This window comes from Mycteria americana, chromosome 3, assembly GCF_035582795.1.
Source record: "Mycteria americana isolate JAX WOST 10 ecotype Jacksonville Zoo and Gardens chromosome 3, USCA_MyAme_1.0, whole genome shotgun sequence".
In the NCBI taxonomy this organism is placed as follows: domain Eukaryota; kingdom Metazoa; phylum Chordata; class Aves; order Ciconiiformes; family Ciconiidae; genus Mycteria; species Mycteria americana.
Window position 1 is genome coordinate 101,932,762 of NC_134367.1, and position 25,391 is coordinate 101,958,152.

The window sequence follows — 25,391 nt, forward strand, 5'->3', positions numbered from 1 at the left end:
AGTGAAATGTATTCAAAATTATTATTATTAAACTGAAAGGAACAGTTAAAATTACATTGATAAAACAACTCCTACAAGACAACAGTTTTGCATATTGATTTAATTCACTAGTTGGTTAAACCAAAAGCAGAAATGTAACACTTCATGGTTAATACTGTATTCATTCAGGCTAATAAATAAAAAGAACTGCAGGGGAATTAATAAGGCAGGTAATCGGACTGAGATCTGGAGACAACAGATCAGAACAACTCTGAACAAAATGCCTTTAATATCACCAGCCATAACTGTAGCTCCTATATGCAGAAAAGTTAACAACACTACAGCCCAGCATATCTGATGCTCTCTCAATAGTACTTAACAAACCCAGACCAGTGACAGCCTACACAGTGAATCTTACACAGTCCTACCCCAGGTTGGGAAGGACTGTGTAAGATTCTTTTATTAAACCCCCCATTTTCAAAACATAAAACTGCATTTGTTTTAAGGACCTAGAAGAAGTTCCTACAAGCACACGTACCTATGGAGCATATCAAAAGGAACTAAGGTAAATTTACATAAATTAATTCATGAAGGAAAGTTTTTACTTTAGGGAAGTAAATGGACTGAAAGAAGTACCATATAATTCATACTTTTGCTAACCTTACAATATAAGCCTTTAAATATATGCAGTGGACCAGTCAAAATGAACACTGCAACAAACAGTGACAATTATTTTCAAAATATTATGGCCTTTATATCTCATCTTACACTGGAACAGCAGTCTAAACACAGAAGAGAGAAGTTTGACATTTCCTTAAAAAAGAAAGAAAGAGAAAGAAAGAGAAAGAAAGAGAAAGAAAGAGAAAGAAAGAGAAAGAAAGAGAAAGAAAGAGAAAGAAAGAGAAAGAAAGAGAAAGAAAGAGAAAGCTTAATTTTTTCTTTTTTTGTCTGCCAAAGCCTTCAATTAATGAACTATTAAAAGGTCTTACAATGGATAAATTATGGATAAATTCCCAGGCCATATAAATATACAGATTACTACAAAACATTTGTAAAAGGAGTAAGTAGCTATGTCAAATCATCATTTTAGAAGCCAGACATTACTGTGTTCCCTGTGTGGAGTCCAAATAATAGTAATTACCAAACCAGGAAAGGCTCCACTCTTGGTCAGTCTCTCCAATGTGCACAGATGCAAGCACTCTACCTGAGCGCTGGCTGTCTGACATGGGCATCTTTTTTCCCACCAACTACTAACATTGACTAGACTGCTTCTGCTGAACCCCAGCACCCCAAAAAGGGACACATTAGATGGCTCCTGCAGCTCGCAAAGCCACAGTTATGTCACTAACTTCAAAGGGGAACAGGAGAGCAAATCCTTCTGCCCTGTAAGGGTGAGCTGTACTGCTTTTACCTCCTAAACATATCAAATGAGATGGTAGAGGAGTTGGCCAATGTTCACCTCTGTGACTTATGCTATGGAGGCTTAACCCCTAGACATGGCATGGAGAGGAAGAAGGACCCTCAGACCCCACTTCATCGCAACAGCCTGTCAGAGGTCATAGGTGTATAAATGGGGCATGAGTAGGAAACCAAGAAGGTTAAGCCATTTAGGCAATTCAAAAATAGGCAAAGCAATAGGCCACACACGTACACAGGGAGAAAAGAGGTTTCAAACTACCAGCGGCTGCTTTGCACTGCCAAGAGGGCACATGAGACACAGCAACTGAAAGAAGTTGGAGAGCAAGATGATGACTAGGAAATCAAGAATACTTTGGTTGATCAAAGAACACAGTAGCACACTGGGGAGACATTTTATTGTTCTTTATCACTCTACAGAACCGGCATCTGTTTCAAGTGATGACAATCATATATTACCCCGGCAACTATTAGAGAATTAAAATGAATGATTCCCAAACCCAAATACCTCACCCATGACAGCAAATATTCAACTGAACTCCAACATGCCCTTCTTGGCAGTGTCTTGAAAAGTCAGTCAACTAGGGATTACCTTAAAAGAAGATGCCTTGAAAGTAAACACAACTGCAATCCCTGAGATCATTTTGAAAAATTTGCACAATGCAAAACTATGTTGGTTTTTTTTCCACACAAGTTTTCAAGATCTCTTCCAGATTTCTTCTTCCATTAAAAATATATTCTTATAATGTAAATAACTACTTCAAAAGAAGCTTAAACAAAAAGCTTCCTTCAAGGGCATGCCCTTCCCTCTTCAGAGGGAAAAGAGCACTTACGCAAGTACAAAGTCGGTCACTTTGAAGCAGAAGTCCATCTCCTCCCTTCCTCTTCTCCCACTCCTAAACATCTGGCCTTTCCCTCATCCTGTCTCAGACATCTATCCAGGCTTTCCATGAGACACTCTATTTACTAAACCAGAGGGAGATTTATTTATTTATTTAAAGGGGAAACCAGATCAGGGAATCTAGCAAGAAATCTGTAAGTGCAACTGACTACCGATTCATTCACTTAATTAATTTTAAAAAGACCTTTTTAGTTATCTGGTTATTTTTATTATAACCAAATAGAATTATTTCTGATGTGTTGGTCATGTTTCCCAAGCTGTCCATGACCTATGCCTTCAAGGGAGCCACTGGGAACCAAGATTCATTGTAAAAAAACACCATCTGCTTGCTGGTAGTAGTGAGGAGACATGCACACAGATGTGGATCTAAGGTACTTCAGTCTTAAAAAGTGGTTTAAGATAAGACTATTGGTACCCAAATGACAGCAAAAACATGCTAGGTCTAAACATATGGTACTGTAACTTTCAAAGTAATATGTCTTGTTATTTTATCATAGTTCACTAGTTTGATATTTAATTTTAGCCATTAAACATTAACCCTTGCCCTCCTTTCAGAGTAAGCAGGGATGTATGGGATGCTTGTACTCACGAGACATCTGAATGACCCTAAAATCAGGGTTAGTTTTTCATAGCCAACGAACAGCATTGAACAGATGCATTACGCTGTTTGGGACTCCTCACAGTCACATGCGTCAAACCACTCCCAGCAGATTGAACAAAGCAGCAGCTCAAACCACCCCTTAGACTTTAGCCAGGAACTTCAAAAGGGGTATCCAGTACGTAGTGACGGTACTTAACAAACCTCCCAACCCACGTATCACTCTTCTCCTCACATGTCACCAACCAGGCACATGAGGATAACAGCATCTGAAAAGTATCACCCTTCATCACTGACTGCCTAGGAGAAATTTGAACTGGCTGCATTTAAAAAAAAAAAAAAGTATCTTACTACTGAACCATCTATTCTGGGGCCCCTCAATTCCAGAGCATCCATTATCATTACTCTGAGTCAAATCCTCCCAGTCCTGACTAAACATAAGGGCTTCATTTTAGACATAAGCAACATTTCAGAAAAACAAATTCTACAAACTCCAACACATGGAAATTTAAACTACAGGGTGGAAAATCCAAAATTTTATCCAATAAAGCCACACAAACCACAGATATTTTTAAACCCCTGCCTGCCAAGGCACCCACACACTTTTCTGTGTTTTCCCCAGAGTGGTACAAGTCTTTTATTACAGAAATGCAACAGAAATTACTTGGACTGGTACAAAGATCCGGCTGACAATTTCAGGAGATCACTGGCCCAAAAGAACCCTTTCTCACTAGGACTGTGATCTGTCCATGTGTGCAGGAAGGTACGCATTTGCACAACTTGCAATTTTTATTCTGAAGAGCAGTGAATAATTTGACTCTGGATGAGGTTTACATTTCCAGAGAGGTAACTGACAAATTTGTTTTTCCTACCATGTTAAGTGAAAGAAAATTCTCTGCAGTTTTCTGCAGCTCACTTGTCTTAAGACTAGCTTATAAAAGGTGCCTATAAAAGATCAGGAATTCTGTTCCATATCTCTAATACATAATTCTCTAAAAAATTAGAGTTAGACTCTATAATTTTGCCCACAGTATCTCCTTCACCTCCTCCAAAAGCCAGCACACACACAAGTTATCTCGGTTTTGTAAAGGACGTGAGTCATGGAAGGAACATGAGAACGGGAATTAAAACACACAATACAAATGTGGAAGATTTAAAAAGCTTCCCCCTCCCTCCCCCCCCCAATGATACTGTATTAACTTCTGATGCTAGATCTGGTGGCATGGAAGTGGAGTTGGAAGTTGTCCCCAGGTTTTCCCTTCCTGCAAATGCAAGACTCTGGCCTTTAACACTCTGGATTGCTCCACTTTTTTTTTTTTTTTTTACTTCCTTTCCTACTTTTTCATTCTCTTTCCCTAATTTCCCAATTCTTCCATTCAGAATTAAAAACAATGCACTGCTTGATCTCACATTAATTATTGGAGACAAAGGTACAATCTCTTTCTGTACTTTCTTGTAGAACAATAATGCAGATGCTTTGAGATGGGTACAGATAAGTCACTGACTGCAGACAGAGGTCCCCAACTCACGGCTCTCAAATATGCAGCATTGTTAGTACTTCCAACACTAGCTAAGCCTTGTATTTTTCTCTTCCGCAGACGTTTCTTCAGGTTTTCAGGAAGAACGCATGTTGTCACATACCACTCATTTGCTCAGGGTTGATGCTGCATGAGGACCATCACGTTGAGAAAACTCTTCCTTGCGCAGCTCATTAGATTGTTTAATGTTTCATAGTCCAATCTTATTTTAGTCCCCTACATGCTAGTTAATTAAAAAAGATGTATTACTCTCCACTAGCCTTTCACAAGCCACTTTAAGCACAAGTCCACAGCAAGCAGTAAGTTTATTTGCACAGATTCTACTGCAGAATCAGACCATAAAATGAGAGTGCAATGTCTACTGGATAGTGCCTTAAACATCAAAAGTGATCATCACAATGGCTAATCTGCATTTTTAATCATAAACCGTGTAAAAAGATTGCTTATTATTCACTCTAAAATATAGTGGTGCAATCTCCCATGTTAACTGATGGACACAGAACTTGGCCATAAAAAAACCCCAACAAACCACCAACAAAAAACCCAACCCTCACTCAAGTCTGAAAATCTAGACTGTGCCTAAAAACCTCAGCCAAAACCCTGAAAGGAATATAATTTAATATAATTTATGCTTTTAAGAATTTATGCACTACTTGAATAAATGTAAACTGGCCCATCTGGATTAGATCTACACAGATCTGTATATATCTGTATAGATAATCCCACACCACAAAACTCAATCAAAAAAAAAAGGAGGGAGACCATAAACTATAAATTTAAATCATTAAAGCATTGCATTAGATTTTAAAAGAAGAACAAAGATATATAACTACACTGCACAAAGTTTCCTTAGGACTTTTCAATTAAGCACAACATATATACATTATATAACTGCAGTGTTTTGTCTGTAGATGATCCACGAGAAGATTTTACACTAGCACATGAATATTCTGCGATGCAATAGTCACTACTGATCTTTGCTATTTGTGGACTGCTTTATGGTTTATTTGAAATGAGTTCATGACTGTGAACATACTACTGCACCATTACATTATAGAGAACATCACCCATGTTTTCAGGCAATCTCATTTTAAAGGGTTGGTCTGACACGTAAGATGATCTATCACTTCAACCCTAATAATCAGTAGTTCTACTTGTGTATGCTAAACAGATTTGTGCACATGGGCTTTTGTATCTTTTTTTTTTTTGCTAACATGAAAAAGCAAGAGAAGGAGAAAGATTAAAAGGCGATACAAAAACATCCTGAAAAAACAACTTTGTAATAACCACAAATCACACCTGTTATGACAAAAATATTTTTGTAATAATCCTGTGCATCTGCTGCTGTAAACACTTGTATTATTTTTAATACAGATAATCCAGAAATATATCAGCATGAGATTCACAGGGCACAACTCCACCCATGCTGTATTTGACCAACATGAGTGTTCAGCTTGCCTAAGTTTCCAGTAACTGTATTATTTATTGGGCATACAAGTTCTAAGAAGAAACAGATCAGACTTTATACTTGCCGATAGCAGTTTTGATAGGTACGCTGAGAAAACAAAACCAAGCCAACACTTACACACACTTCTCATATTTGACATTGGTATCCATATAATTACTTGAAGAGGCAGATAATTATGCTGGTGCTCTCATGTATCCTTCCCCAACTGCATACTTTGTATCAGCTCCACCTCCATTTAAGACACATCTCAACAGTAAGACCATTCACGGGATTTTCACCACCCATTACTTAAAAAGCCTTGCGGTTTTTAAGTATTTTTCTTCCCCTAGCATTGCTTAGCTCTTGATGCTCCTGATACTGTTCTGAAGCTCAGGACTCTTCAACACTTGGCCTTCAACCAGCAGGACATGACCTGACTTTCCAAAATGGTGCTTCTGCTAAACAGATGAGCAAGCTCTACACACCATAGACAGAATTCATAGTGGCTACAGGCACCTGCTCGGGATGCCCCGCATAACTCATTCAGCAGCAATTCCAGTCACCCCAAGCTCTTTTTAATATCTGATACCACCCTATTTTCATGTGACAGCAAGAGAAAGAGAGGGGCAGAGAGCATCTTTTCCTGTTATCTAACACACATGCTTGGAAGTTCACACAGCAACCAAAGAGACTGCTGCAATGAACTGCTGTACTGTAAGTTACACATGCATTAAAAATAACACTTTAGCACACATATATTAGTATTCCTTTGTCAAAAATATTTTGTGTCGTGCTAGAAGTGTTAGCTTTATTAACATTTATGATCATTTCCATGATAAAATGCTACTTTAAAAGTTACAAATTAGTAACTTTGCCAAGCATGAAACTATGTAGGCTAAAAATTTCAGTGCCTGGAGTTCCTTTCCCCTATCCTCCCCCATGCCCAAACTGATCCAGTTACAATTTCCTGAGAAAACAACTTTTCTCACGCTGAAGAGGGATGAAATCTCTGAGGTCTTCCTCTTCACTGAGGGCTCTACCACTGCTCGCCTCCCCGCACGACGAGTGGATGGTATCCCAGCCACCCCATGGAGAAACTCAATGGTCTCCAGGTTTGCAGGACAGAGGCAAAGCCTGACAACTGCCTGGGGCTCCAGGGTGGCCAGAACAGGACACCAAGAGCAGGAAAGCATCCCTCCAGCACTCCCAAGGCCACACAGAGGAAGAACCTGTATGGTCTGCCTAACCTGAAACACCGCACATCTGCTTGGAAAAGTGCTGAGCTCTCACAGGTACCTTGCATCCAGAGCAATCAGGCTTTTGACGTGTACAGGGCTGTCCTACCTATGCACTTTGACAATCAAGTCTTCCGAGTTTCAAATTGGGCAATTACTTAATTAGGAAATTGGGTAATTAGCAGATGGTTTTGACCTTAATCTCTTTTTAACAGATGAAGAGTGAAGTTAAATGTAAGCATCATCCCACACCACATAAAGGTTAATTAACACTCGTGGGCTACTGAGGCACTACCATAAAGGCTGTAGCAAAGTCAATGCTGAAATACATGCATTTCTTTGAAAAGGAAGACTAAAGGCCTTGACATAAAAATAACATAGGGAGCCACACAAAGAAAATGAAGGCAACTCAAAACACTGAGAAACTGCTTTTTAGGCAGAATCACCTTTTCTGAGTACTGACTTGGGGAAGGCTATGATCAAGTAACTGAAGGCTGCATCTTAATACCTACACAATCCAGAAGATTAAATATGACTTGAAGGACTACCCTGATTCTGGCTTTTATGTTCAGTCTTTGACTTCCCACTCATAACACTTTTCTTTAACCATATTTCATTACTGCATAAATCTACAAAAGACAGCAGCATTAATTGTCACTGATCTGCTCAGCACAATGAATGATAATAACCACTACAAAAGACAGCAGCATTAATTGTCACTGATCTGCTCAGCACAATGAATGATAATAACCACCATATTCAGACTTGGACAAAACTACTGGGATCCAAAACATCACGAAGTCCAGCAAACGTCGTAGAGAGTTCACCGAGAAATAAGGGATCACCTGAAACACCCTGTTTTCCCAGAGTATTTTGCAAACTCATTTACACAGACAGGTACCCACCAGTTATCTGGCAGACAAGGAAGTTGGTGTGAAGGCTTGTAAATGGAACAAGGAGGGGTGGTGGGGGATAAAAAAGAAAGAGCACTCGCAGTAATCTCAGATTTGCCACCTCTCTCTGCACCCCTTCCTCCCCCTGGGGCCACTTATTTTTTAACTGCTCTTGTCAGAGTGATGGTGCTAATTCCTGCTCAGAGAAATGTCTGTATATTCAGGGTATCTTTTTTTCAGAATTTAAGCCCCAATTCATACATGTTACCTCTGATTTCCCAAGCTATATTTCCAAAATATATTTTCAATATATTTTTTCCAGTAACATGCAAATAAAATTCAAGTTTGCAAAACATTCAATCTTTAGATTGCAACAACGCAGGGAAAGTCCAACACTGCCCATCACTGCAGTGCATCTCCTCTGCTGCAAAACATTTGAACTCAGTAGTACCAACATAATTTTAATCTGAAACTTACGGAAACCTTCCAACATCTTAAATATTTACTGCTTATTCAGGCAACAAACTTAGATAAGTTTTTGTTTGTGGTAAGCTTTTAACAAGTACATTTTTGCCCCGGAGGAAACCCATTCCTACTCTTTAAACTTGCTCTGTTCTCATCAATTCTAGGGTATAATTTCAGCAGCAAAACAGAAAAGCACTGAAATCATTAAGTGAGATAACATCAGGCAAAGCAACATACCCTCTTCTTTTATGGATACAATTTATTTTGTATCATGCAATGTTTATTTGCAAAATTTTACTAATCCCAAATCAAGAAACACAAATGAATTATCTCCAGCTTCTGTTATCTAGCAAGCAAGTTAGACATTACCTCTGTAAATAAAAGCGTTGGAACATTTCTGAAATTTGTTGTACTGGCTGCTTCATTGTGCTGCTCTTTTTTCCTTCCCCCAGGACTGAAATAGCTTTCCAATTTGTAACATCAAAAATACCACTGTACACACTAATTTTCTTTGATCTCATTCTGTGCTATTCTAAGCCACTCTATCATAAATGCCACTATGCAAAATTCCATCAAATCAGGAAAAATAGGGTCCTGGCCTATTTTATTAATTTTGTTTCCCAAAGAAATATATTTTTGTCCATACTGTTCACTTAGGAATCTGGGTTGTACAGGTTGTGCAGCTGTCAGCAGTTGCTTGTGTTTCACAGGCAATAGGACGTTATCTTGTAGATTTAGTATTATGTTTCGCAACAAGAATAGTCTCCTATTGAAATGATGGACACACATATAAAAATATCAGTATTAGTGTACTGCCACATTAAAGAGATTCACTTCTTGATATTGATATCAAACACACAGCATAGCGCATGCTGTTCTCACTCATCTTTATCTTCCTTTATGCTTAAGGGAAAGCTGCTCAAGCCTGTCCTTTGCACCATCATTTCATGCCCAAAATTCATTTTTGAAGTTCAGACACCCCTGTTCATCAGCATTCCCCGAAGCTCACAGCGTACCTCTTGTGGGTGCCTAGACAGCAGCGCAGGATGCCACGCTCTTCCCACAGGACAGAGCCCCGCGCCCCCTCCCAGGAAGGCTGGTGGCTCCCCACAAGCCACCAACCCACTGCAATTTGGTTTCGTGGTGCTGGCATCCCCCCGGGCTCTCGGAGCTCCCTCTCCCAAAACACTTCTCTCCCCTGTGGGGGAAGCCTTCCCTTTTGGCTCTGCTGGGAAGACCAGGATCTGGCAGGGTTTTGTGTTCAGCAGAAACGTGCTTACACCAGAGGAGGGAAGAGGCACCAGGGCTGGCGTACGCAGCGGGGTATTTGACGGCTCTTATCTCTCCAAGTCACAGGACACTGTGATTTCAGATAAAGGTAAAATCTGTTTGGAAGGAGACTTAGCAACTCACTGTCTTATCTTAGTTTTCTGCTATTTCAGGTATACGAATTCCTTCCACTTATTCACACGCCTATGCGGCCACTGCTTTATTACCTCTCAATACCAGAACCCATTCAGTAAAATGCCAACTTTCTCTCCGACAAGCTCAAGTGACCTTGAAAAATTATTGTCCTTCTTTGCATTTTCTTATCCAAAAGCTAAGGATGACAATATGCTCCCTCCCTTGTAAAAAATAAGCTCTATTAAGAGAGACAAGCCTTCTGGAGGGAATATTAATTCCAGTGTTAAGTTTTCTCCCGTGACCACCCACCACGGCTGAGGCACTGCCGCAGCGGGGCCAGGGCGACCGGTTGTGCTTGCATGCCTGTCATGCTCCATCCCAGCAGGCAGCACCTCCTGCAGAAGGCACCCCTTGCCCCAGCAATGCGTTGAAAACGTTACACCCGCTGTTGCAGCAGGGGATACCATCTCTCAGTCATAAAAAATCTCCTGTATCTTGTAGGCAAGAACAGACATAAGGTTTGCTTTTGATATTTTTAGAAGTCCATTGTTTCTTGGGAGTGCGAGACTAAATCTCTCTAATCACAAGCTAGATCCAACACGACACTTCCAACAGCAGCAGTTAAAATCCCACTTTTGTTTACCTCCACCAAGATGCTTCCCCAATTTCTGCAACTGCTTGTAGCTTTGGTACTGGAGGAACGCCTCTGCAACAGCTAATGCTTACTCCAGGTGGAACCAAACCAACAGTGGGTTTCAGGTGTTTTTACATAGAAAAGAACTAAAACTTCTCTGTTCAGACTAGCCATAGTATAGACGCTCCTAAGCTATCTGCTTAGTTTCAAGAATTAAGCACAAGCTGCGTGACTCCCACACAGCCCACCTGTAAGGTGGTATCTGCAACTACTTATCGCACATTAGTCACAATCTCCATTTCAGTTACTACAGAGGAGCAAGTATTGAGAAATAAAGGGAAATGTGCACATTGTGTGCCACAGAAAACTTTTCGGATCAGACAGCAAGCAGAAATACCTATACTGGTGTAAGTCAACAGCCACCCTCAAAAAGGGGAACAGAGCATAAATACAATTTAAAAACTGACTAGTTCTTTAGTTAAGCTCCTTTTGGTTTATTATGTTAGCAATTAAACAGTCCCAGCAAAGCTTTGAAGTTAACACCTATAAACAAGGTGTGGGTGGAAAGCATTGCTCACACCTTTCCTGCTGCTGTGGCTGCTGCTGCCTGGCAGGAGACTGTCTGCCCAGTCATCGATCCTGCCATTCTGCAACATGCTGTATCTGAACAGCTGTAGAAATACTTATTATTAACGATTATTATTTTACAAAGAAAGATACTCTTTTAAACAATTCAGACTGCAGATCTACCGTAAGTGTTGCCACGTTTTCCTTAGTAAGGACACTACCAACAATAAGTTTCCACAAATGCTCTACAAACGAATGAGGAAACTGTGAAATTAAACTGATTTAATTCATGAAGAGGAAAAACTCTTGAACAGACTTCTATATGTGTGACTATACATATATTTTTAAAAAGCTATAGTTAGGCTGCTTCCACAGAAATGCAATACGTAAAAATGAAGCCAGCTTCAATGATAATTTCAGTTGCTAATCCTGGCACTATTATGCCTAAAATGGAAAACTCCAGTGGAAAGGGAGGAATTAGGTCTCATCTTTATTTAGGCTAAGCTACAAAGCAGGTTTCAGAATCGATTCACCTGCAAGCAAACATGGAAACAGTGTTATGTGATGCTACAATTTCTCAGAGAAAAATCAATCACTGAGCAGAACATTTTGGACGACGTAAGCAGGCTAAGACCTTCTAAAATTTCACCTTGAACATATTTTATGTAGAAGTCCTACACAAAATTGAAGTGTCATAATCGCTATTGAAAAATCATATGAAACTATCATGAACGCGTGCATGGAATTTGCCTGCATGGGAAAAACATTGCCTTTTCACAGGGATATCTTTTCCTCCCTTCCCAAAGGATTTATGTGGAATGTTTGCCCAATTTTGTAAACATAAAAGGGACCATATTTCTATCAAAGTTGCTTAAATACATCATGTTTTGTATTGTAAACAAACAGATTACTTATAGTCTGTTCTTTCCATGGATGGAGCCTCTGAAGCGGAAAAAATCTACAGGTTTCTTTTCCCACTATTTGATACAAAGTGACAGTTTTCAGGTAAAGAAAACATCTCTACAAATAGCAAGGGATATGGGACTGACCATGGATGTGTCTGGTATTAGAAATGGTCAAGTACTACAAATACTTGATAGGGAAACAAGAATTAAATCTGGTTGTGACTAAGTAACAGCAGTGTCATGAACCAGGAATAAGCTGCATTTTTGCCCATTCTCTTCCTTCTCCCCCAAAATCAAGGGATTAATTAATCAAGAACTGACACCAACCAAAATCTCCTCAAAAATGGGAATCTTTATGTGCTGAAGTACACAAGTTAAAAAAAAAGCAGGAACATTTTGCTGCAAATGTACACTAGCACTGATGCCAGCAGACAGCCTCTCTGTTGCCGCTCAACCTGCCACCGCCATGTCGGCCATCACTTCCTCGCAGACCTACCTCAAAGCTCTTCTCTTCAGTACACATGGTGTCGCTTCCAGCTTTCTATAACACATCAGGAACAGCAACGCTAGGTAAAGCCTGCTTGCAGCCCACAGAAAGAAAGTCTATAGTTTCATACTAATACACTTCAAACTAATGAAGTGAAAAATATACTGGAAAAAGCTATATATTGTAGGTCTCCAGTGTTCACAGTTCAGTTCTCTTCCCTTTTTAAAATCCGGGAGATTTCTATAACTTTGTTTGATATCTGTGGGGGGAACAATCTAAAGCCAAAAAATAATATTCTGAAAGCAGCTATCATCTTAAACCACAGAATAATCCAGTTTATTCCTTTACTGCTTATGTTTTAAGATTGATTAATTCTACATACACTTATTAAGCATTAGCTATACTAATTCAGCTATTTATATGTACAAAAGAACCATCCAGGAGCATGCTATTTCTGCATAATACTGCCAGCCAAAACAACAGGATCCTTCATGCATGGAAAGGATCCCCCCCTGCCACAACAGAATATATCAGTAAGAACAAAATTGTTTTATACATTTTCAGCATCTTCTAACCTTTCCAATAATTTAATTTTACAATTTTTATTTTATTTTTAGCGTTAGCAGGAAAGAAAACTCAGCTGGTATAAGCATGTTCTTTGGGCTACAACCTGGGGTATGGCCACATAAGCTACCAGGGAGCGAGCCCAAGAGGGAGTAAACAGCTTCCATGCAGTAACTACCCAAGCACACGCTCTTACTCAAGAGTAAATGCCAGGCTGTTTAACCTATTAATCCACATTTACTAACCTACTTTGTCAACACACTGTAAGTTTCCTCCTTCGCTTAGTCCTCTGCAGCTCGTGTGCAAACCCACACTCTAACTAGGTGTGACCATCCTTTGCAACCTGCAACTTGCAGAGCAAAAAGTCCTCGTATGAGAGTGCTACACAAAGCACAGCCTGTACACCTCTGAGAGCTGGGGAAGATCTCCCGGTGTCGACCGGCAGGAGGAGAGCACAAGTGACCCTGCCCCAGCAGCGTCACTGCTCTGGTGCAGAGGGAGCAAGGCCAGGAGCACAGCTTTGCCCCTGCCAGCTCCTGCCAGACTCCTGCCCAACAGCCCCCAGGGCCACTTCACCACCAGCCACGTAATGTTAACCCCGATATAGGAACCGCACGTGATCAGTGCAAACCGCTCAGGAACCAAAAGCCACTTCCAGCTCCGATTTTTGCCCCTTGTTATCTAAAAAAACCACCCGAAAACACCTTATTGCTCAAGACACTGTGCCACTTAAGGCATTAAGCAAATGGGTAAAAGCAACAGTGGCAACAGCCTGCAAAACCTGAAGGACCAACTCAATCAGCTTCTCATGAAAGGGAATGCTCCCTTCGATGCACTTCATAGGTATCAGAAATCTGACTAGGCATTCTCATGGTTTTAAATGCTTCTCAAGAGCATCACAAGCAAACAAGGGCAAAACCCAATAAATTTATGCATTTTTCAGAGCATATGAAGAAGAAAAAAGGTGCTGTGAGAGAAGAACAAAGGCAGAAGACACAGCACCTAAATTCTGTCTGGTTTTATGATACATCAGAGCATCTTCTCATCACACGATAAACAGCTGTGACTAACGACTGTCACATCTGGTCATTCCTTCTCCTGCGCCGCTCACAGGGCAGGTTCTGCATGTCCAGCAGTTTTTCTGTGTTTCTTTGCAAGTTCTGCTCTCAGAGCCACTATGTCTCACTGCAGAATGAGCAGGCTGAAGAAACACTTTAGTTTTGCATCCTGCAAAAGGGAGGTTTCCAATGCTGCTGCTTTCCTGATTAATCTACTTATCTGGCTGAAGCAGGGGTGTGATGTAGGGTTCATAAAGATACTTTCTTAGGTTTCTTAATCTGAAGATTAAGATACTCAAAATTTGAGAGCAAAGACTCAGTGCTGAGGAAGTGTGTGCAGTCTGAACTTTTTCATCTGACCTTTAATGACAAGTTTGCTGCATCAACTGCACCTTTGATATTTCACCAATTTTGGTACTTCAGCAACTTCAAGTGTAGCTTGCAATTACTTCACCTTGCAATTACTTTCTGCGACTGCTAAGAAAATGCTAACCGTTACCTGACAAGTCATCATTATCTTCTTAACCCTCTTTTGATGACTAATACATATTCCTAGAACTGTTAGAAGTGAGATAGACACCTGAACAGGCAAAGCAGAAGAAACATTACCAAAAACGTAACCACATTTTTGAAAGTTAACTATCAAGTTAAAGAAATGAGACTTTTCCACTGAGTCAGGGTAAGTATTAACCTTCTAAACAGTGTGAGATGAAAACCCCTATGGACGTTTATGATATTTGTAATTTTATGTTGTATCTACATAGCACTGCTGTTACAGTGCAATACTGCAGATATTCAGTCTCATGCTATAGTGTAATAATTCAGATATTTACCAAAGTATGTACCAGATACACTTTTTTTGTTTCTCAGTCGAGACATACACTGAAAGATTTTTAATGAGTTGTGTACATGCAAACATTTACAGCACGTCTGCAGTCAGCGATGTGCAGAGTCAAACACCATGTCGGACCTAACAGAGGGATCCCCACGGCTCTGCGCAATGCCACCACACCAGCCCGTCCTGCGCACAGCCGGGTCAGACCAGGCACGTCCCTTCTCTTGGTTACCTGGAAAGGGAGTAGTACCTGAAGAGGAAATGGCACTTTGACAATAAATTTAATGTAATGAAGCCTGGAAACAGCTAGACATCTAGCTTACAGATCACTTCATTAAGCATAGGCTCAGCAAGTAAATACCGCTTAGTCCAACTGTGCATATATACTCAATATAACTGCTCAATAAAAGCTTCATTTAACTCTGCCAAATTAGTAGAACGTGGTAAGTAAAACTATACTAACCTGATCAGGAAGTAGAACTTAAAAACAAGTATACAGTATTCTGCAAAATCTGGTAGACCTACAGCTACGTAATAGGCAGCAATGGTATCTTCACGAACTACAATGAGATGGGATTTCACCTCTAGACATAAGCCAAGGATCCTAGCTGATCCTAGCTGAAGAGGTTGAACTGATGTGGAAAATTATGCCAGTAAAGAGTGGAAGCTATCATCATTTCCTTCTATAAAGTACGGTATAAGCAGCAAAGAAGCATACAAAAGGAGAGTAATATCCTATCCGTCCCTGTATTTGGAAAGCCCCATTTCCAGGCATTTCAGACCTTCAATTACAACCATGAATGGCCACGTCTACAAAAATGCAACCCTTTGCATTCATTTCTTGGCAACTACTGTTCCTCCTGGTAGGGACCAGTTGGCCTTTCTGTTGGGGGATCAATAGCAAGAAGAGAATTTTCCCAAAATACAGCCTAAAGCATTCAGACTACTGTAACCTTGGGGAGAAGGAGCCCCAGCTCTTGTGGAATAGCTGTGTTGCATTTCATTATTTCTAGAAAATAAAACACTCTGCCTCCTTCACCCACGAAACTCACTACGGTTCTTCAAGCGTGCTACTATCAAATAGGTTTTTCTGGAAAACAGAAAAGCTAGTTCAGAGAAACTATTAACACATCTCTAGCCCAGGACTGTGGCCAATACTATTTTTATATAGCTTTTAATTCTTTAAACCTCCTCACTAATATAACTTCCTGTAGCAAAAATTCTTAAATGAGTCTTGGGCCATTCAGCAAGCCCGACCCTCAAGCCCCAGCACAAATGGCTGCTCAATGAACACTGGATTCAGACACTGTTTAATCAAATACCGAACATGGTAACATTTTAGGTGAATTAACTAAGAGGTACAGACTTTTTCAGACTGTTTTTTGAATTTTACTTTTTTAAAGTATTAAGATAGTGATATGGAGTTTTACATTTATCATCATTATTATTGGCAGCGCCTAGAGTAAGGCTAGCTCAAAAGTTTTCAATGCAATTACAGCAAAAGTTGTCTCATTTAAAAAGTTGTCTCACTGCATCAGCACAAATGTTGTAGTTGTGGCAGTCCAAGACTGTAAGAAAAACACTATTTAGGGACATGTAATCCCCTGAAATAGGCTGATACTTGGTGTATTTAACTGGTCCCCATCCAGTACCTAACCATTTTAGGTAAAATATTAAGCTGAAAGTAGGACTTCTGTGTCAAATTTGTCTATTTTTGCCTACCTAACAGGGACTAGAAAGAAAAAAGCCCTTGTAACATCTAAATACTTAAAGCAAAGTCCTGTATGTTAGATACTAATTCAAAGTAAGCACTACTTCTCCACAAGCGCCCGAGCAGGGAAGTAAGGCATGGAGCAGCACCCTGCACTGGCCACTGTCACCCCCTGCCAGCAAGGCAGAGGGCAAAGCCTCTGCCAGCCACACTGCCCTCCGAGGCACAGTGACACCCCATGGGTGAGCGGCACCAAGCCCAAGGAGGACTTGGTCTCATCCCTGCAGAAACCCTGCAGAGCCACCACACCACCACCACCTTGACCAGCAACGCCTCCAGCAAGTGGCAAATCCCTGTTGTGAAACACCACCTAAGCAAACTCTCTACCAGTCTTAACATTAAAGATAAATGTATCCACATCAATTTAAGAGTCTGAAAGCAATAAAGTTTACAAATTTGGGGACGTTGGTGGGTTGTTGGTTTTTTTTTTTCCCCCATTTATAAATACTGTTTACAATGCTACGTGTCATTGAAGGCAAATATTTACCCAAGAAGCATGCAAAATCTAATTTGATAGCTAAGATCTTCCTGAAGGGACATGTTATGACATAAGCTCTTGCCTTAGCTTTAGTTATAAAGGGCTAATTAAATACAAGTAGAAAAAAAGAAGTTGTCCCTACTGATTTCAAACAAGCTTTTTTAAAAATCTGATTAAACTGCCCATCAGCACTGATATCCCATATGTTAAAAGTGAGTGCTAGTTCTTCACTGCTGAATTAGGAATTTATTTTTAGCTTTGGCAAGAAATGAGTAATTGGGCATATGTATAATGACATCTGTGCACAAAACAAGTCACAATTAAAGGTAAGGTAGAGAAGTTCCTATCAAAAAGCACTATAAGATACTTATTTAAAAAAATTGTCATCCCCTAAAACCTCACCTGAAATACCCTATTGTTAATACAGAGCCTTAATCTCCTTCAAATAAAGCAAGAATGAGCATGTATGGCCAAAAAAAAAAAAAAAGAAAAAAAAGAATTCTTTCTACAGTTTAATCTCAGGCTTTTTCCTACTTGTTACCACTGCAAAGTTGCTAAAAGCCCTCAAGGCAAGGAGCTCTCGAGGATGAGGTTAGAAATTTCATATGAACAAAGCACTTGTTGATTCTCTATCATACCGGTTTCTTATCGCTGTAAATTTATTTGCCAGCCAACACATTCCTCAGAAAACTTTATGTAAAGGTACATTAGGTTTAAGGATATAAGTAGGAATCAAGTTTTAAATCAGCAGAATACATTACACTGCTAAGAGTACCCAAAGCCACTTTTTTTTTTTTAATTACAAATGCTGTCTTTAACTCTTATTCAGCAAAATCCTCAGCCTTGTATCAAGATTTTTGTCAAAATTATTTTCTACGATACAGAAAAAAAAAATTGAAGTAGAACATATGCATTGAGAAAAGAACGTATTTCTTGCACCTTATTCTGCTGGATTTCTACACAAATCTCAAAGGTAAGTCCATCATGCCACACTCACTTCTGAAACTCAAGATATGCCTCAAGCTCAAGTCTGAGACACTGCTATATTTTTTACAGACAACCACAGAAACTCTTCCTAAAAGCCATTAAAGTCAATGGAAATGTCTTAACAGAAACCTCTACTGATCAGTAACAAAGTTGCAAGTTATAGCCATAAAAAATGCTGTTCTTTTGAATTTTGTTCTGAAGATAAACAGTTAAACATTAGCCTTTCTTTTCTACCCTAAAAATCCTTGCAAGCCTGCAAAAGATTGTATGAAGCACTTGTAATTTTAAAATTTCTAATTCACCCTCCCTCTTTCCCGAGCGTTGCAACATCTTGAATTCTAAACTGAATGCTTTGAATTCTGAAGCAGATAAAGTACAGCGCATTGCTCACTTGAAGAAAGTACACTGAAGCAAGGTCATTCCTTTCTCTCACTAAACACACATAGAAATCTATGCATTAAATACCCACTCTTTTTTTTTTTTTTAAAAAACAAACTTTCCTGTTGACCATCGTATTTTAGGCCAGAAGTGTAAGTTTCTCTATGCAAGATGCTGTATTCGTATCAAAACCACACGGCATGAATCAGCAAACAAAGAGGAGCTGCTCAGTGACATTTGTTTCATTTGCAGTAACACACTTCCCCACTGTATGCAAGAGCAATACATTTTATCTCTGATCCGATTTGTTGGTGGTGGTGGAGGTTATTTGTTTGGTTGGTCTTCTTAAGACTTAACTCACAAACTTTTGGTCAATACAGCTAGAATGCTGGAATTCATTACCCGGTTTACAATCAAGAGAGGCTGGTTTGCTAGGAGCTATTTAAAGAAAGGAAGTACGCATTGAAATACTTCGTTTTTACCACGACACCCGTAAAAATAAAGTGGGGAAAAACCCCCTTCGTTCTGAGAGGCAAACGCATGTTTTACACACACACACAAAGCACAGCGGCGCGCAGGGCTGAAGCCGCAGCAGATCCAGTTATGAACTACCTGCTCTGAATGAGCCTTTACTGCCTCCTGCCTGAGGGCCGCACGCAGCCCACGCTTCCCGCCCAGCCTTCCTCTCACTTTTCCTTTATGAAGCGTAAAACTGAAGAGGTCGAAACGAAAGACGGGACACACAGAAGCAGCTCTTTCCCGAGGGCTGCAAAGGGTCTCTGGCACAAAATACTTCCCCCTCCCAGTTCAGAGGCCGGGCTGGGACACCCGGTACGACCAACGCTGCCGAGGCGGCGGTGCGAGCACCCACGCCGCAGGAGCCGCCACGCCAGGAGCCTTCTGTCCAGCAAGTATTAACTTTGTCATTATCTTCCTGTCATGTTCTCTGCTATCCACATAGATCAAAACTTTATTTAATTTTATTTTTCTAATTTTCTCGAGGTTAGGATGCTGCACGGTGGCAAGCCACCTCAGTCTTTGAGTGAGCACACACCTTGCCGGCTGCTGATGAGGGCGCAGCGTTAAACTTAATCAGACAGATAAATATTTACCCCGGCGTTTACTTTACAGATTTCCCCTTTTTCCCCTGCAGGGAAGGGAACAGCTGAAGGAAAAGAGCCGGCGGTCATTTTCCAAGCCCTCACAGGCACGCTGTGCGGCGGGCCGGAGGAGCGTGGCGGTGCGGGCCCTCCCCGCGCGGGGCAGGCGGCGGTACTTTACCCGTGCAGAAGTTGACGAGCACCGAGGGGTCGCAGGCTGCGGCCAGGCAGGGCAAGCTGTCTTCCATTCCTCTCACCGACACCGCCAGCGACGCCAAGCCGGCCCCCGCCGCCCTCCCGGCGAGGCTCACAGCGAGCCCCCGCGCCCCGGCCGGGCCGGCATGCCGCAGGCTCTGAGGAGACCCTCCCGGGCCGGCTGGCCCACCACAGAGCGCTGCTGGAGGCGGCTGGTCCCCGCTGCCTCTCCCCGCAGCCCCGGCGAGAGCGAGAGGCTCGAGGGGGTGGGATAGGGACAAAACTCGGCGGCTGCCGCAGGGAGTGGCTAACCTCAGACGTCAGCCGCGCACTCATGCACTCGCACAGGCACTCGCTGGGCGCAGGCAGCGCCGGAACGCGGCTGCCCCTCGAACGCCACGGCATCGCGGCTCCCGTGCCTCTTCCTCGCGTCGCGGAGGTCGCCGACCTGCTCCCACGCAGGAAACGGGCTGCTCTTCACACACGGACAGGGCCTTGCACCCTGCCCATCTGCAAGCACGGTAGCTGGGCTGTCAACCCGCCATCCCCCTTCGCCACGGCACTCGCACCGCAAGGTACTCACAGCCCCTCTTAAAATTGTGCCGTTAACGGTAAAAAGCCAACAGCGATCCATTTGCCCTCGGTCTGAGCGTAAAGGAGAACTGCAAATGACTAAAGGATTTTTATACTCGGTCAATTCAGATAAACCATTATTGTTCCAAAGCGTGCTTGTCTGTGTGTCAGAAGCACCACAGATCCAACGTCACTCAAAGCACAACGTGACACGAAAAGTTCACACAGGGGAGGGAGAGGTAGAGAAGGGGATGGTTGTTTGTTTAGTATTATATTTGAATATTTTTCATATGACATCTTTCGAGACGGAAACGCAATGACATCACTGGCAATATACTCGTATCCATTATATTAAAATGAAGCAAAATATCGTGGCTTAAAAGCAGCAGCTTTGCAAAGCTATTGCTGTATTCAGCAGAAGGGAACTCGTATTATAAACGCATTACAATCTGTTTAGCGTGATCGTGATTTCGTCCGTCTTGCAAGATGAAGCACAGCCAGATGAGAACTAATGAATGCAACATGTGTTCATTCTTTTGGTAGCCGTGCCTGAAGCCAATTGGCAGAATGACTACAGCAAGATAAATGTCAAAACAAAACTATTTGTGAATATGTACTGCATATATTTTGCCTCATCTCTCTATCATACTTAAAATAGTTTATTATTTTCAAGCTTTGCAAGCATATTAAATAACTCTGGATTAAAGTTTTGATTTCCAGACAACAGGGGAAAAAAAAAAATATATATACATGGGGGAAGTCCACAACTCCATTCAAAAAACAAGGAGGGGCAGCACTTTACACCCTCAAAAACGAATGGTTGATAAGAAGGTTCGTAACAACACACATAGTTAAGACAGAACACAAAGGGGTTTGTATGTTTTCCCCAGAATTATCAGTCTACATAATTTCAGCAGTATCTTCCTTTTCCAGCAGCTCCTGACACACTGGAGGAATCGACCTCTACAGTGATTTAAAAAAAGAGAAAGGCATTCAGCTGAACACAGCTCTGCAGTATGAAGCCAGCCAGACAACTACCATGATTAATAAAAGGAAGGGACTAAGAAACTGAATGGTGGAAGACAGTAGAGAGTAAAAGGCAAGGGCACACAACTAAGGAAAGGACCCTAACTAAAGCCAAGGGCCTCAACACACAGCCACGGCACCAGGACTGACCAAGAACTCATGCTTCCAATTTGTCCCAACCACTATGTTGCATCACGTTGTTAGATTAAACAATCTTCATCGCAAGATGAAACACTGAGTCTTATCTTGGGTGGGTTGGAGACACGGAATTATTTGACGTGCATGGACATACATTTTGGTATCCCTTAAAACTCAACATCCTTCCTAATACAACTACGAAGCCTTGAAAGAAATTGTGGGCAAAAATCTTCCATGAGGCCAAACAGAGAGTGTGTGTAGGGGTAAAGACTGGCACAGAGAGCAGAAAGAGGCTTCATTTGCCATTTTAAGTGGCCATTAGTGCTCCAAATGATGACAGATTACATACAACTGGCAGGAAGCATCCAATGTAGTTCAAAACTAATAAAATTTTTTAGAATGTCTCATTTTTAGAGTAAGAAAGACACTTTGTATAAAAAAGTCAGGATCTCCTACAGTACTAAAAGGATATGAAATACTGATTATTTCCAGATATCTATGACCCTGATTTTTAGCTCTAAAAAGAATGGATTTCCTCAGCATAGGGAAAAAAAAAGTTGCATTAGGGCAGTATTTTAAACAGAGCTTAATGCCTGCCAAATCAAGAGCACGCAGGGTGAGGCAGAAGGAACCAAAGCAAATGTTAGAGCACCTTCAGAATGATCCTCTGAACACTAACGGTTGAAATAAGTTTTCAGATGGCACACTGTATACAGCTCACCCTGAAAATGGCAGAAGCAGTTTCAATCCACCCATCGCCCGTTCCCCGTTGGCCTGCGGATTTGGATCAAAATTCCTTGATTTGCCTTTAAATCTCTCATGAAAGCCTTCCTCATCTGTTTTTTTCACTCTTCCAACTCTGGCCCATACCTGTCCTTCTAAGCAATCTTGCTATCTTCAACAGCTATCTCTAACCTTTGCAGGCTTAAACACCATCTCAGGCTCCTCTTCCTTGCTGTTATTTAACATGAACTGTGGGGGATGAGGAGGGACTCCTCTTTAGTGTTTTAGGTAAGCACGAATGATGAAACAAGTACTTAAAATATGGCACAGACCAAAATAAAACACATATGACAGGCAAGTAACCTTTGCCTAGAAAAAAATCTCTCAGAATATTAGTGGTGCAAAGTACAATGTCACACCATGGCAGGGGGGAACAACACTCTTCAATCTAACTTAATAAAGCAAGTTAAAGATCAAGAATAGAGCCACACACGTTATAGGAATAGAGCCACACAAGCACAGAATATTTTGTTTGTTCCCCAACACACAGGTATTTAGGAACATTATACATGTGCTAAGAACAGTAGATGTCTCAAAGACCACAGCAGCAGCAGTCAGATTATGAACCTATGAAAGGAGTAATTTTAGACACTTCAGGTTTTCATGCACCAAAAAGCCCTCCAACCCACACTTTTTTCAGAGGTGGGAGCAAACGGTTCCTCCAGCTTTTGAAGAGAGACGTAGGAAGGCATGAACTCTTTGGAGTCATCACTTCCACGTGAAGAGGAGGAAGCAGCGGGTCCCCTGCCCCATACCCCAACCATTGCCTTTCAGTGACCCAGAGCCAGCCAAGGAAACTGGGGGTGCCCCCGCCAAAGCCACTGCACCCCCAGCTGCACAGACTGCAGAACAGACACCTTGTCCCCAGGATGCCTTTTAGTAATTAAAAACCAAAGAGGAAGATTATTTATTGAGTTTCCTTGGCAAATGACCCTGCTACCAAGAAAAAACCTGCAGTTACATGGAATTTTGAAAAAGTCTAAGCCTGTTTTCACAGAACAAGGGTCTCCATCTCCTTCAAATTTAGGAGACTGCAGATCCAAGAGCTCCTGCATGAGGCAATCGCCTTATCTTCCCTTCAAAGGATTACTGGAAACTCTCCCTACCCACCTTACCTTCAGAAAACCTGTAGCCATAACTGCACCTAAACAATATAAAGTGATAACTATACTGAGACTAGTTTAATGACTCTCTTGCTGTTGAACTGCAAGAGGGCAGCAGTAGTTAATTTCGTTTCTTCATATGTATAAAGCTAATCATATTTCCACTGGCGAACAATCCTTCAATTACTTTGCTTTCTTCCTTCTGAAAAGAAACTGCAACAATGTTTCAGTTGGCAATTAACCTCATGGCCAAACAATATCACCTTTCAGCAGCTGCATGCATGTCTGTTCCAGTATTACCTTTACCCCATGGAAAAGAGAGAATAACAATGATTTCTTCAATAACTACCCCAATTCCTAAAGACTTTAATCTTTTTATTCCTTTTTCGGGGGGGGAAGGGGTCCCTTTCTGAAATCAACTGACTGTTTCTAAGCCCATGTTTTATCTGCAGTCACCTAACTAGCACAACAGATCAAAACCATCTCATCAGATGAGACAAAAATAATGAAGCACAGTTTTAAAACACACACTTCGGATAAGGACGCTCCTTGCATCAGGCCTGTTTGCAGCAGGACTTGCGAGGGGTACAGAGATTAATAAGCTATGAAGGACAAGGGCAGCCTCGCAGGATCCAGTGCTCCCATTAACACCTGCAGGATGCAGCAGCCTCTGCTCGCTCCTCCCCTTCACTCCAGGTGCTGGCACTGTAATAAAACCTATTAAAGTCCCATTCTCTGAAGCACTGATACCAAGACTGACGGAAGGCAGGACCTTTGGCTACGATTAAGGTCGCTTACAGTTGGCATACGGCAGCGCTACTGCTAAAATAAGCACCCCCGCCCTTCTGCATCCTTCCCATCCTTATCCTGCTCCTGCCACTGGCACAACCCCTCGCGGGGCTGGGAAGGGAAGCACACCGGGAGGCTGGATAGGCTGAAAACTAACCCATCAACACCCAAACAGGAAAACTCACCAGGCCAGCTGCATGCCATATGGCACAAAGAAGCACGGTGCAGCAGCAGGGAGGTGGCAGCATCCGCTGGAAAGAGCGGCAGGAACCATGCCCGTCAACAGCAGCTCTGCCCGCAGATGACTTAAGGTGATTGTGAAACAGCTACACTTGTAAATCACCTTTCATTGCCAGAAAACTGAGCGAAACAAGAACCGATACAGATGAGAGTGAAGTCCCCGAGTGAGCAGTGCCAGGGCAGGACGTGGCAGAGAGCGCACAGCGGTGCCGGAGGCCATTCCCTTATCACCCCTCCCAGACTCTAAGCCGAGCTCCTTTGTCCTACAGGTGCTTTTCTCAAACAGAGCTAGCATACAGAAAACATGAGAAACAATAGGTTTCATAGGAAACATCAGATCTTGAAAGCTGCCCTGAGGCTGTCCTCCAGAACTAAACCATACCCATGTCCATGCAGTCAACCATCCCGGGAAAGGGACCTGAATGGGGAAATTTTTTTTCCCCAAACCCACACTGCCTAACTCGAAAAAGAAAACCCACAAACAATACAAAGCCCTCCAAATGCACATGCATATTTTAAGAATAACCACCTGAATGCCTGCTTTTGTCAGGTGGGTTTTCTGCTGCATCAGCTGCTTACTGTAGTTTGCAGAGGCAGCTGCACCAGCACAACGGAGGTGGCAGCGGGCTGATGTGGAGAGTAGGAAGGGTGGCAATGTTTAAGGCTGGTATTTCACTGAGCATAACATCAAACCACAGCTGTAGCGTGCCTTCCGCTGCCTGCTTGGAGCACTTGCACAGCAAACTGCTTGCAGCTGCTTTCCTGCCTACCCATCAAATGCAATACAAAAACAGCCAGCAAACAAGATGAAAACGTATTAAATCTAAAACACAGCCACAAAGAGGTTTCTCCTGCAAATTTTATTTTGGGCATATGTTCCACACCACAGTCCAGACCACATATC

At 41.7% G+C, this 25,391-nt stretch overlaps 1 protein-coding gene across 3 annotated transcripts in view; it reads right to left on the reverse strand.

The window, feature by feature from the left end:
* Nucleotides 1-25,391, reverse strand: part of EML4 (EMAP like 4) — a 168,411-nt gene that overhangs the window by 77,272 nt on the left and 65,748 nt on the right. The window contains exon 1 of one of the 3 annotated variants that reach the window (XM_075496311.1): nucleotides 19,822-20,111. The exons of the other annotated variants lie outside the window; for them this stretch is intronic. Within the exon in view, the coding sequence (XP_075352426.1) occupies nucleotides 19,822-19,888 (67 nt within the window). The 5' untranslated portion in view covers nucleotides 19,889-20,111. Of the gene's footprint in view, nucleotides 1-19,821; nucleotides 20,112-25,391 lie in introns of those variants that run through there. 3 annotated transcript variants of the gene reach the window in all.